Genomic DNA, 14,489 nt, shown 5'->3' on the forward strand with positions numbered 1-14,489 from the left:
AACGGGAGCCTGGAAACAATCCATTATTCCTGGCAACATCCAGAACTAGAGAAATAAAAGACGACTGGCCTGTATATCCCTAATCCCACAAATATTTACACACATTCTTGTGTGCGTGCACTGCGCACAATCCCATTGAATCTGATGGGACCACTCACAGCGCTTCGTTTGGTGCCAGGGTGAACTTTGCACGTCCCGCAGCCTCTTCCCAACCGGTGTACGTGCACCCACAGCTCCGGGATCTCTCGTCTGGCGTGAGGCACGCTGCCGTGGCCAGCCCGGGCCGTGCGACCCTCACGAAGACGACGGCTTTAGCCAAAAATCCCTGGGTGGGGAGGGCGGGGAGAGGGCCGTTCTCCCTGTCCGCGGCATCATGTCCGACCCAAGCTCCCCGGTCACTGGTGGGTGCCCTGCGACCCCCGCCCTGGGCTGCTCCCCACGGCCAGACCCTGCTGGCCATCCCCCCCCCCCTCCCCGCACCCCTGTAACCCCACGGGACGCGTCGGGGCGACCTGCGCGTCCTCCAGCCCCAGCCGTCGGCGGGACCCCGAGCCCTCCCCCGCCGCCCGGCCCCGGCCGCGGCCCCTTCCCCGGGGCGGAGGGAGGGAGGCGGGGCCGGGCCGCGGCTCGGCGGGGCCGGGCCGGGCCGCTCGGGGCTGGCGGCGAGAGCGCGGTGCCGCCGGCGGACTAGGACCGACGGCGAGCGGCGGCCGGGGCAGGGGCAGCGGCAGGGGCAGCGGCAGCGGCAGCGGCCGGGGCTGCGCAGCGGCGGGGGCGCGCCCGGCCCCCGGCATGGCCCGGCAGTAGGCAGGGAGCGCCGCCCGCTCGCCCGCCCGCCGCTCCCGGCGGCAGCCCCCGCCGCGCCCCGTCCCGTCCCGTCCTGTCCCGTCCTATGTGACCCGCCCCGGCGCCAAGATGAAAGGTAGGGACGGGAGCGGGGAGCCCGCTCCGCCGCCCGCACACGTGTGCCGCCGGGAACCGGGCAGGGGCGGGCAGGATCGGCAGGGTGCGGGCAGGATCGCGGGAAGAGGGCGCAGGCAGGGAGCAGACGGCGGGCAGGGTGCAGGCAAGGATGTGTAGAGTACGGGCAGGGTGCAGGCAGGATGGGTAGCGTGCGGGCAGGGTGCAGGCAGGGAGCAGACGGCGGGCAGGGTGCAGGCAGGGATCTGTAGGGTGCGGGCAGGGTGCAGGCAGGGATCTGTAGGGTGCGGGCAGGGTGCAGGCAGGATGTGTAGAGTGCGGGCAGGGTGCAGGCAGGGATCTGTAGGGTGCGGGCTGGGTGCAGGCAGGGATCTGTAGGGTGCGGGCAGGGTGCAGGCAGGATGTGTAGAGTGCGGGCAGGGTGCAGGCAGGGAGCAAACGGCGGGCAGGACAGAGTGCAGGCAGGGAGCAGCATGAGGACAGGATCTGTAGGGTGCAGGCAGAGTACAGGCAGGGTGCAGGCAGGGAGCAGATGGCGGGCAGGACAGGGTGCAGGCAGAGTACAGGCAGGGTGCAGGCAGGGAGCAGACGGCGGGCAGGACAGGGTGCAGGCAGGGCACCGTGCGGTCAGGCTGCAGCAAGGGGAGATTTTGGGCAGGGTGCGGGCAGGGCAGCGTGCGGGCAGGGTGCAGGCAGGGCAAGCCGGGTGCAGGCAGAACAGCGGCGGGGCGGGGGGGGGAGCGGCGGGAGAGGCAGAGCGCGGGTCCGGGACTCACCGCGACCCCGGGGCTCTGCGCCGCCGCTTCGGTTTGGCTTGTGTTGGTCGGTGCCGGACCGGGGGAGGGAGCGGGGTGTCCCCGGCAGTGCGTGTGGCCCATCACTTGTGCGCTCCCCGGCACGTTTTCTCTCGGCACCCAACTTTTGTCTACACACACACCCCCCGACTCCCGAGAAGAAGACTTTTTTTTTTTTATTTCTCCCTAACTTGTTTATCTTTTGCCAGCATTTTGCGATGTTCTTGGTGTTGCTTCTAAACATCTGGCAGTGATTAGGTGCCAGTAGAGGCTTAACTGGCTTGTGAAATGTATTTGGCATATTTCTCCTCAACATCCACCGACTGGAAAATATTTGGTCGTTGCTTTGCATCTGCTAAAGCTGAAACTTTGTTTCTTTTCCTTTTTCTCTCTTTTTTCCCCACCCTCCCTCTCTTTTTGTTTTAAATGGGTGAGTCGTGCCACTTACACTGGTTGACCCAGTCCTACAAAGTTGTGACAGAGGTATTAGATAATACACTTTTAAAATCAAATAAAAAAGCAGATTGCCAAATTGCTACACTATAACCTAGTAAAGATGTATTGGGGGGGCTGCAAGAAAGCCTTCTGTTTATGAAAATTGATAGCCTTACAGCAAAAGGCAGAGACTTTACATGCTGGGGAATAGTTACAATGAAGACATCAAAGGGCATTATGAAAAGTTTAGGAAGTAGTTGTGAGTTTGTGAGAGTTGAACCTAGTTTTTCTTTGGAGGCAAAAATAAACTTAAAGGGTGGGAAGGAAAAAACCATATACACACAAGAAAATTGCTTTTGGGCACCAGTGTGCCTGTGCTTGGATTGCAGAGTTTGATTCCAGATGCCAGGAGGCCAGTAAACATGATGATAGTTACACTTAGTTTCCAGAGTCTAGGACACCAAATGATGTGATTATTTATTCACTTGCCAGAGTAGCTGCCTGAAGGGAGGAGAAGCTTTTTGGGGGGGTTTGTTTTTGCAAGCCCACACACACTATTTAAGATACTTTTGGCACTGTGACATGGTGTCTCTACAGGGCCATGCAACATATTAAAAATAATGTATTTACAATGTTCTTTATTTATAGGCTGCTCGTGCCAAAAGCTTTGTCATCAGCTTGTCATTATCAGCAGAAGTGTAATGGCAGGAACAAACTGAAACAATGGAAATCCAGTAATATAAAGCCGTGCCTGTTATCATGAAAGCATTACGCTCTATTTTTGTTGGGGCTGAGGCTGCGCTGGTTTTGGGGGGAGGTGGGACGCAAAGGACTGAGGACAGCAATAACATTTTTGGGCAGCCGCATAATGTGATGCCTGACAGTAGGAACCAGATTTTGAACCCACTGAAGCCAGTGTGCGTTTTGTGTAGTTTTAAGTGGGTATAGGACGTGGCCAGGTATACTGTGACTTGTATCTCCTTGCGTTCTGCCTCCATCGCTCTTCTTTGCAAAGCGTAGAAGTGGCATTTGGAGAGAAGATGTTACTCCCGCTGGGAGCACATGTTGGTGCCCCACACTTGAACAAGAGGGAGATGCTTCACTCTGGTTGCTAGTCCTTACCCTTCCCTTTCCCTCAGAGCAATCACAGCCATCCTATTTCTTTCCCCCGCAGAGTTACAGAAATCGGTAATAAAACATGCAAAGAAGAACCCTTAAATGACTGTGCTATAAGCAAGTGAAGAGACTTTAAACAAATCATCATGTCAAGTGCCATTCCCAGTGTTATGGAAGTTAGACAGCCAAACCAAACCTTGACTCCATTTTCCTTTTCTGGGTACAGACTTGGTTTTTCATATTTTCTCTTTAAACTTGATGGTGGTGATAATTGTAGGACTTTAGAACTCAGTGTAGCTGCACATTTTTCTCAATAACAACAAAATGATCTGTTGATTGCAGCTGTCTCTGTATCTACCATCTCTGGAGAGTGGAGGAATATCTAAATAGTTACATCACTAAATATCTGTAAGGAATAAATTATAGTTTCCATTTCTGGTATTCGTAATGTGTTATGTTTTAAATCAGTAAAACAAATTGAAGTTTATGTTTAATATGCTGGCAGTTTTATTTCCAGGAAACTACACTGAGCTCACAAACTTTGTGATATTTTTTAGTAATAATTCATGTGATTTATAAAGGGTCTTGACTGCTTTAGGGTCAGATGTATCTTTATCAAATGATACTTCTAAGTTGTAGTTATTTATTGGGGTATGAAACAGTCTTTGTTGCCCAGGAAACAAGTGAAAACAGCTTCCTCATAGTCAACCACCACCACATGTTCAAAAACATTGTCCCTAATTTAAGACAGGGACAAGTGTTGTTAAAACTGAGAATTTCTTTCTATATATCTGCAATATCTTTTGTAATTATTATTTTAAACTGTATCTGTAATCACTACTGTCATGGCGGTTCTGGTGATACATATTTTTGTCTGAAATGTGGATATTGTTTGGATAATGACTTAATACTAATGCCCAAAATCAGGCAATGGCAAAGTCAAGGTGGTCATTTTGGAACTGTTGCTCCAGGATGACAGAGGAGCTCTTAATTACGATACCCAAGGTAGTTCAGCTGCTTCTTTACACTGCTTCTCCTCCTCCTCCTCCTTCCTTTCTGCCATCGCAGGCACCTCGCTGTGTACCGCTTGTATAGCACTGGTGCTGGAGGAGACATGTCTGGTGCCTTGTGCTTGAGACCTGGAATGTGACCAAACAGTGTCCTGTGCAGTTCCTCTCATTTAATAAAGAAGATGCGCAGAGTGAAGTCATAGGACGGGTTCGTCCGTGGTTGTGCTCCACTGAAATCAGTGAAACCGGCACGGCCACGGGAATGGTCTAGTTTGTAGGCCCAGCTTTCTTAGCGTGGACCAGTTTGCCTCAAAGGCAGCTCTGCGTGCTTCGTGCACAGAGTTTTCAGTACATTGAGCTTTCATGGGACATGCCAGTTCCGTTTACTTCAAGGTCGCCTTAAACAGTGCGCACTTAAACAGACAATTAGTGACGTATCACACAGATCTCTGATTTCATCCCTTCTCTGCTTTAACTTGGAGCCTGGATGTAATCAGCAGGTAAAGCCTGCATTTGCAAAAGCTGAGTGTGCATTGCAAACTCAGTTGCTCTTTCTTGGCTGCATTGAAAAGTCTTAAAATAAATAATCTATTTATATGATGTCTAACTTTTTGACAGATTTCGTCTTTCTCTCTGTTTTGATGCCACCGCTATTTTTAAAGAATAAAGGAGTAAATGATCTAATTTTCTAATACTGGAGAAATGCGTATCGCGCTCTCTAGTCTTCATGTGCACAAAATCAAACAGATGATAGTCATCTGCAAATAGGTCTTCCCTGGATAGAAACTTCAAACTGCAAATTTCAAACAAATCCAGTCCAGAGCATTTTGCAGAAGCCCGAAAGCATCTGAAAACCAAGGATTAGACGTGGAGTGACCCAGTAACCTTTACGTAGTCCAGTTATAACAGAGCTTATATGAATACAGTGACATAAACATGAAACATATGCAGGAGCTCTGAGTGGTGTGTGTTGGACATGTCACAGGACCCCACCGCAGAAGTTCAAAGGCACGAGCACTTACAATAAATGTGTGATACAACGCAGAACAAATCCCCAGCAATGCTACTATACAGTTGGCGTGTATCCTGAATCGGTTGGTAGCACAGAGGATTTTAAACAGATGGATGAGAAAGACGATCATGCGTGCATGTGTCAAAGGATATTCTTATTAACGATACAGAGGAAAGCAGAGTGTTAGAAGCTGTGAAAATACACGAGAAATCTAGTATTGCACAGATACAAATATTACTGTACAACTGCAATGGATATTGGGAAGAATTAGCATATAAGCTATTTATGACAGGAGTATTTTGTGTAAGAAGTTGTGATTGTTCGTCTTTGCTTTCAATATTCTACTTTTCCCAGCCACATAGGACTAAGAATAGCACCAGCGAGCCTACCCCTGTGAAGAAGGGAGTTGTTTAAAAATCTCTTGCGGCTCTTTCTTCTCCTACTTTGGATAACATAAATTTATTCTAGACTGGGTTTTCTGCAGCTGAGAGCTGAACAGAGCCCTTTTTTGTCGCAACCACTGAACAGTTTGCTTAGATACTCACTCAAAGACCATTGTGCCCAGGGCTTCAAACACCTTTGCCTGCTAGGATAAGGAGGGAAAGGTAATCTTGCAGAGAGAGAGCGCGAGCTGCTCAGGCCTTGCAGGCAGAGCAAAATCAGAGTAAAATAAAGAGAGAGCTGGAAGAAATGTCAAGGATGAAAGCAGTTCAGTGCTGCGAAGGATGCGTGCCCAGTTATCTTCAGCTTCACAAAACGTTCCTTTTCCTGAGGTTCTGTGTGTCAGAACAGAGATTCCCGCTTTCCAGCCCTCCCCCTTGGAAAGCAAAATAAAGACGCTTTTTACCAGACACTGAAAGTGAACCCGATCCTCCTAATAATGTGAGCGTGGTCTCTACGAGTGAGGGAGCGATCTAAGATGAATTGTCTTTGCAGCTTGACTGTTTCCACCAAAACTGCAGTCCCTTTTGGTGCATAAATTTGAGGTGAAGACTGGGACGTCGCTGGGGAACAAAGTGAATGAGTTATGGGAGGTAATGGAGACGTGCGTCGTTAGGAATGTGTATGCCATTTTAATGTTGTTGTTAATTGCCTCCTCTAACATACAGACAGGGAGGCACGATTTTTCAGTGCACTAATGAGAACAGATCTGTTTGCTCTTAAATCATTACACTGAAATACGATATGATTTAAACTTTTAACTTCTAAGGTCGACCCTCCGCACCATGCAGCTGGTCCTGACCCCAGTACTGCAGCAATGCTCTGTGGCACTTAGGTTTTGTTCAAGAAACACCCCCGTTTACTGGCTTCATTTTGTGCCTAAAAAGTAAAACTAGAGCAATCGTTCTTATACCTCTGCATTTCTTAATCTTGTGTCTTTTTTTTTTTTTGCATTCTTAATGTGGGCTCGCCCATCTTTCGGGCATAGCAGTGGGGGAGTAGATCAAGACCAGAATATTAGAATGCACCCCTTTGTCATGATTCTTTGGTTTGTTTCTTTTATGGATGTGTTAGGTGACGAGAGACACAATCCAAGTCTTAGGTTATGCGTCAAGAAAGGATCTCTGGTCTTGTGATACTGAAAGCAGATAAATTCCCAGATCAGCAGCCTGAAGGACAGAGGTGGGGAAAAGCCTCAGTCTCGTTGCCAGAATCTAGGCTCAAACGACATTCCAAAGGATGCTTTGGGATGCAGGGAGGTGGGCTGTCTTCTAGGACTGCCTCAGCTGAACCTCTGCCATGGCTCCGCTAAAGACCAGGTACTCTGCAACCGCAGAATCTGTGTAATCCCCGTCCGAAGGAGTTTACTGCGTGACGACTCGGACAAAGGAGAGGGTGGAAAATATGGCCACAACACACACACAGCCAACAGCAGTGACATTGTGAGCATGACGTGTTGGCTTGGGACCTCGTCAATAGGGAAGGGTTTTAAGCGTGGGGTAGGTTTTTTTGAGGGAGAGCCTATCAAAATAGAAGCAGAGAGAAAGACTGGAATATGAAAAGGGGCTATAAGGAAAAAGTAGTGGAGAAAGGCAGGAGGAGAGAGAGGACAAGTGGAACGAAGCATCTGTGGAGAGAGAGAGGAACAAGCAGCCCATTAGCACAAGCAGGAGACTGTCCAGAATAAAAAGCTATGAAAACCAGTGGAAACCAATTAGACTGATGAAGTCATCAGCATCTGAAGGCTGCAGCTGCTTGCTGTGCTTCTGCTGGCTCAGTTTCACCTCTAGGTCAGCACTTTGAATGTACACCCGGTTAATGGTGACCAGAAATGCATATAAATCTGGTGACTGCTCAAAAAGCTTTTGAAATGCGATATGAGAAAGATATTGGTGTTCACTGTTCTCATCTGTCTGAATGGTTGTTAATATTACAGAAACCTCACAAGTAGACAAGTTTTGCCTTTCTGTGAGAGGGCTGAGATGGAGAGAGCAGGCAGAAGTAGCTTTTTGACACTGCAAGCGGTCCCTCGGGAAGGAGATGCACTTGTTACACAGTTCTGAGCAGGGTAAAGCAGCATCCATGCTGTTTTATGGGTTAAAGAGAGGAATATCATAATTTTCAACTAATGGGCATAGCTTCTTTCCAAAATGGTATGAAAAAAATCTGTTCTTGATGATATTAAAATGAATTTTACAGAGTTGCACTGGGATATAACTATATAGTTCCCATTAAGTCAGTGGGAAAGGCAGGGCCCTAACTATGAGAGAGGGATTTATTTTAAAGGAAACTCTTACACTGGATGTCATTGTTGCTACAAATTAGTCTTACTCAGTCCTGAGTTCCCAGCGTGGTATTTAGGGGTAAGTTCTAATGTACTGTAAATTGAGTTTTCAGGGAGATTATAAAGGAACTTCTAAAATCTGAGCTGAAACTTGGCTTGACAATTTTCAGCACAGATGCCTCATTCTTTGCTGAAATAGATTTCCCCAGATTTTGAAATGCAGTGTAGAATATTGGTGTCTTTTCTTAATTCAAGACTTCAAACAAAGACTTTAAACCCTTGTTGACTGCACACGGAAGTTCTGGAGATGATTGGATACCACGCTTCTGCAGCCACCATACAACCCAACATCTCTAATGGTTCTGAGGTCTAGTTTGCTTCATTAGTTAACTATGTTTAGATGGCTGAGCGGGGTGCCCTGCTAAAAGGTGACAGCTGGACGTGTACATTAGCCGCCTTCTGTAACACCTTCCGTATGCCAACAATGACACCCCCAAAAGGAAGGGGAGAAAAATGGAAACAATTTCCCTAAAATCACCTTGCACCAAAGGCTCCTCAGAGCTGGTGCTGTTCCAGCCGAGGGACCGAGCGGTGCAGTGCTTGTAGGCCCTGTATAGTCCCGGGGCAGATTTGGCATCCTTCTTGGCTCCAGGCCAGCTTTTTCTTACTTGACCTCTGAGTGACTCATAAGTGGTCCATGATTAATTTATTTAAGATTTAAGAACAAGAACTAGAAATTACACAGTTCTACTCCACAGATTTTTGCTTTGCCTCTAGCAAATTAATCAAATGAGAGTCTAATTTGTTTTAGATTAAATGAATTCCCTCTGTTCGCTGTGTTAATCCCCAGCTGAACTGCCTTTTTATAATTTCCACTCCCTTGAAGCATTGTACTGGAACTTATTTAACTCTACAACTGTGTATTTATTAGAGGTGTTGCAGCAATAATTTATAACTGGAGGGCAAGCAGAATTTGGCATTGGTACTTGGTGGGGTGTGGGCATTGCCAAAATATCTCAAAGCCTTTTTTTTTTTTTTTTTTTTTGGACCAGAGCTCTTGCTTTGTACTGACTCTCTAAAATATTTGAGGTACTGCTGCTCCGCTACAGCTAGCCACTCATTTTTAGTGGTCTGCTGTAAGCTCCATGTGACAATCTGTTGTAGCCTCCAAGGAGACTGTTGTAAACCTGATGAAACAGGAGATCTCCGGTGGTCCTTCCCCTACACGGTTAAATACAATTGGTTGCTCACATGTGTTTCTGTTCTGCCCAAAGTTCACCTTTTTTATGGACCTTCCTTCTGCCAGAGCTCAGTAGAAGCCAGTGGAATAAGAGATCACATTTTAACTAGCTTTTCATGTTTCTTCCTCTTAGTCTTAGATTCCCTCTCTTTCAGCTCACAGCTGAGAGCTCAGCAGACCAGTTTATAACTAAATTATGGCTGGTCTTTCCAGCACTAAAGAGTTAATTCTTCTGGCTGGGACATAACAATGGGTTCTGCTTTATTGTCTGCTTCAAGGAGAAGTATGCCATTCATATTTTTCAACCAGGAAAATAAGCCTTGCCTATATATAAATGCATATGTATGTAACAGAAATATTGCATTCATTCCAGTCCTCTTTGTAACTGAGAAGGGTTGGATTTAAACTAAACTAAAGTAAAATATTTCTAACTTACGGCTTTCACGACGTCAAATAAAACCCTCTTGCACCAGTTGCAGCCCGACTTAACTGTATGGGCACCGCTGATGTAAAAATGCAAAATTTCCTTTTGTTGTATCAGCCACCAGTGCTCAAAATCCATGAATTTCTTACACTCTGATTTCTGATACTGCCTTTAAAAGCATAAGGCACAAAAACGTGCTGGAGGTTTCCTTACTATTTGTTTTCCTACTTGGTGTGTATTTTCTTAACCTCTGTAATTCATCACAGATCACATTTTCATAGTTTTCTCTAGAAAAGCTGTTCCCTTTTCAATGAAAACTTTGGTTTTCTTGTATTTCCCTGATTCAAAGATACCATGAAGTTTTAAGATTTTTGCAAAACTTGTGACAAAACTTTCATATTTTCAGCACTGGAACAGAGAGCTGAGGTCTGAGTTTCTGCCACCTCCGGTGAGCGCAATACTGCCCGAAAGGCCTGGGAGGAGCAGCCTGGGGCACACGGCTTTGCCTCAGGACTTAAACATACAGGGTTGTTTGTCAGACTCATTTTTAATATTTCAAGCACAGATTTCTTTTGAAGTAGGACTTTCAACCCGTCCTAGTCTCTTTTTTCCAAGGGATGCAGTGCTGTTCATTTCTGAACATTTAGTCTAACTTTGTTTTATTCATTCATTCTTCCCATCTTTATTTTCCTCAAACTTGTTACATTACAATTAATGTTGTAAAATATTGTATTTGCGCATGATTTGAGCATAGGACCTAGTGGCAGTTGTGACTGAAAGATGGCTGAGCTTAGTCTGTTAAATAATTTTAATAGAATTCTAAAATACATCACTGCCTGTTGCTAGATCAGCTCACCGGTATTAAAAAAGGTTTTATCTGACGTTTTAGATTTTAATGAGCAGGGAGCCAGGTCACCTGTTGACAAAACTGTCCTTGCCCATCTCCACTTCTTTGTTTCAAATGCCACAAGCGCTCTTCAAAATTAGATTAATGAATAATTAGAAAATATTAAAAGCTTGAAAAAAATGATCATCCCTAGCAAGCACAGCACACAGCGTTGCAAATATGTGTGTGTGTATATATATATATATATAAAGTATATAAATGCATATATAAACATATATAGCATATATACAATATACGGATATAAAACATATATGTATGTTGCAAATATAAAAAAATCCAGAGAAACAAAAATATGCTTACAAATGCGTGGCCAGAGGGCAATGCCTTTGGGCTAAGCGTGAAACACCAAACGACTAGGCAAGAGGCTGGCAGCCTGGGAGGAAGGTCTTGGAGATGTGGCGTAGGATGAAGCCGCAGCATTAAAACACATCCTGGCTGCATACATCAGATATGGATCGGATAAGCCAGGTTACGCTCCGGAGAAACAAAGGAGGCGATTGTGTTACGTCCCCGATAGCAGGAAAGGGCAGGAAGCTAAGGGCTCTGGAGCTGATATCTTTTTTGTGTGCAGCCTTTATCTTTTGTGCAAGAGGGGAAGATTTTTTTCCTGAGTCGTTCACTGCTGGGATGAGAAGTTTGGTTGTCGACTGTTTATGGTTCATTATTTGTCATGTTTTGTCAGGTGACCTTGTCATTAGATAACACTTGGTACAATTGTGAGGGTTTGTTGGGTTTGTTTTTTTTAAAGGAGTCTTTCTGCCTTCAAAACCAGGATGTGTTTGTTTTGCCTAAGGAGTGTCCACTGGTTCATCCATTTCTTAAATGCACCTCTGAACTGGGGGTCTAGCTTAAGATATGGACAGCAACGCCTCTGGAACTGAGCAAAATATGTGTTACCTGGTGAAGAATATGAGTTTTGAGCTGTTTTGTCAAAACTACTGTCTGAGTAAAGGATGGTGTTCTGCAAAACGATGCATTTCACAGACTCCTTTGCTGCTTCAGGCAACGTCTCCCTCAGACTTCAGTGTGTGGCACCTTGAAGGTCAGTCGGAAGAAGGCGCAGGTCACATCTGTTGCTGGATGTACACTCAAATGATTTAGACTTTGTTGAGCCTGGATGAGAACTGTATCTTTACTTCACCTTTGAATTCATCCCCCCAAGGCTCTCGTGTGGCCTGAGTTAGCTGCGGCACCAGTTAGCCCGGTTTCATGATGCAGAGCAGCCTGTTCATGTGCAGTAAGTCTGTGGACAGCAAAGGTCTTAACCAAGCACAGACCTCTCATTCCATCACGCCTGTTTTTCTGCTTTAAGCCTGCTTTTCCACCGCTGCTTATCAAATGTTCCTTTCTGGTGAATCCCTTGACTGGCCTTTGAGCTTCTGTTTCCTTCTCCCCTCGTGTCGGAGAAGGGTCTGGATGGAGAGGTTGCACATGAGTGAGCTTCCTCAGCATCCCCTGCTGGAAGGGTGGCACAAGGTGGCCAGGAGCTGCTGAAGCTCCCCAGGGTGCTGAGTCTCCCTCCCCACCACTGCGATGATACCCCAGGAGTAGCCGGGTTTCAGAAAGCGGCGACTGCTGTCAGTCCTCGGCAGCATTTTTCGCAGCATGAAGGCACTTGTGCTCGTAAACGCGGCAAGGTGATGTGGTTCCCCAGCGCAGTGGTGGGCTCAAACCACCAGCCACGACTTGGGAACCCATGTCCTATGTCCTGTTTAAAGAGAGCCCCACAGAGGCTTCACCACCGCGTGAAACAGCGCTTGAGGGAGGGGGAATGGCCCTCCTCTGTTTCCCCCCCAAGGAAATAGGGAAGTGGGAGGCGAGCAGCCTGGGCTGCGCTGCCCTCCCCGGCAGTGGGTCGCCTGGTGCAGAGTCTGGTGCTGGTGGTAAGGCAGGGCTCTCGCCTTCCCGACTCAGCAGAAAGAGGGGTTGTGTTGGTAGAAGGAGGCTGAACACAGGAACGCAAACATAACCTTTTTTTTTTTTTTTTAAGAAGTCGTGGGTGTATTCTTCTGCTGATGCCAGCCTTTTCCTTTGCTGCTGGAAGGAAGTGGGGAGAAATTAAGCTTCCGACAAAATAAAAATGTGATTATTAGCATTTTACTGCTTGCTAGCTGGTGAAGATGAGAACAAAAGGGCTTAAATGTTTTTTATTTTTCTCATCTGTTTGAGTTTGTTAGTTCTGTTTCCCATTTTTTATCGGATCTTTCCTCTGTAGGCCAAGCTAGTGCCCGTGGGAGGTGGCAGATGGACAGGCAGCCATCGCCTCTGACTCCTCTTTCGTTACTCGGCATAGCCATGTGTAGCACTTTGTGCAAACGGCCCGGCTGGTGCATGTGTAACCTGAGCCCGACGGCCTCCATGGTGCAGGCAGTGGGCTGGAGTGAGTGCCGTGGTCCGGGTGAGCCTGCCCACATGGCTTGCTGGTGACAATTGTGGCCATCATCATGAGGAGGGACATGTCTGCTCTGTTCTATACATAGGTGGCCAAGCAGGCCTCAGGATTGCTGCCAGGTGATAAACCATTTGTAGTCTGGATTTCTGCTGGAGATACTGGCTGGGGGAAAGGCTCCGATCCGCCGTTTCTACCCAGGGACAGAGGTGGGATGTAAGCAGTGGAGGGGAAGATCAGTAACATGCCTTACAAATTGATTAAACTTCCAAGTACATTAATTTATGAAAGTGCACCTGTAAAGACTTCTTTCCATCTTTTTCCAGTGGTAGTAGTTATAATTTGTTGCTGTGTCTTTCTTTCTTTCTCCAGACGATTTTGCAGAGGAGGAGGAGGTGCAGTCCTTTGGCTACAAGAGGTTTGGTAAGTGGCAGCAGGCCTTTCAGCTCGCTATTGCGTAGTGCCTAGGGTAAGTGAGACACTTGCTATGGAAACCTCCCTTGCTGGCAGCGTCAAAAATGCACAGGTACAGTCCCATTATCCACTTCATTCTAATATCTGCCCAGAGGAAAGTGTGATTTTTAGGCTTGGTTTATTTTCGTGGCAAACATAACACTTCAGAAGTGGTTTGTTCCATTATTTGGTCATTAGTGTCATGAAAATGAAGCTGACACCTGAGCAGAAATGAATGTGCTGGCTGTAGAAAAGGGTCCATGCCGCTTGCATGTCCTCTGCCCAGCTGGGCTTTCCTTCAGCCCACAGACTGATGTGCAGCGAGGTTTGTAGGCGTTCCCGAGAGTGGTGGCATGGGACCTCCTGCAGGCTCATGGGAGTTGTATTGGCGGCTGAGCCAGGACATATGCTGTGCACTCCTCTCAAAAAAGAAGTAAAAGTATATGGTAGGAATGCACTCTGATGTCAAAATCAATGAGAACACTTGGTCACTTTCTTTCCTTTTTCCCACTTTCTTTCCTTTTTTCGATGTTTGTTCACTGAAAACGGCCTTCTCATGTGAAGAAGGCGGTGCCACGCATCTCTGCGCAGGGGTCAGCAGCCTTCATGGCTCCTCTTTTCAAGGCTCTTGTGCTCTCTTCCTCTCAGGGAAACATTTCAGTCTCTGCAGCCAACAGCTTTTCCTGGGGCATGCTGACTCCTGTCCCTCTGGCCACGGGGAGGTGACACAGTGGCCTCTGAGCTCTCCCAGTGCCAACTCTGTCTTGGAGCAACCAAACGAGCTCATCACCCAAGCTGCTAGCTGCCTTTGCAACTGCAAGCCATCAGGATAGCTTGCAAGTTCACCTTGTTTTTTCTCTTCTGGGAAAGTGGCTTCAAGAAGAGTCACTTTCAACAACCCCACTTGGCAAACAGATAGGAAAAGCAGACTGAAAATCAGAAATAAGTCAACAATTCCCTCCGTCCCAAAAGGAGCAGGGGGAGGCAGCGTAAGGAGATGCGGTATTTGGGAGGTGGGGATCACATTCGCATGACCTCTCCTACCCCTTGAACTACTCCACTG

General features: G+C 47.1%; 1 protein-coding gene across 1 annotated transcript in view; it reads left to right on the forward strand.

Moving 5' to 3' along the window:
• Window positions 1–654: 654 nt before the first annotated feature.
• COLEC12 (collectin subfamily member 12) overlaps window positions 655–14,489 on the forward strand; it is a 103,242-nt gene continuing 89,407 nt past the window's right edge. The window contains exons 1-2 of the mRNA XM_074576795.1: window positions 655–922; window positions 13,346–13,396. Coding sequence (XP_074432896.1) covers window positions 916–922; window positions 13,346–13,396 — 58 coding nt within the window. The 5' untranslated portion in view covers window positions 655–915. The remainder of the gene's footprint in view (window positions 923–13,345; window positions 13,397–14,489) is intronic.

The sequence above is a fragment of the Larus michahellis genome, chromosome 2 (genome assembly GCF_964199755.1).
Source record: "Larus michahellis chromosome 2, bLarMic1.1, whole genome shotgun sequence".
Lineage (NCBI taxonomy): Eukaryota > Metazoa > Chordata > Aves > Charadriiformes > Laridae > Larus > Larus michahellis.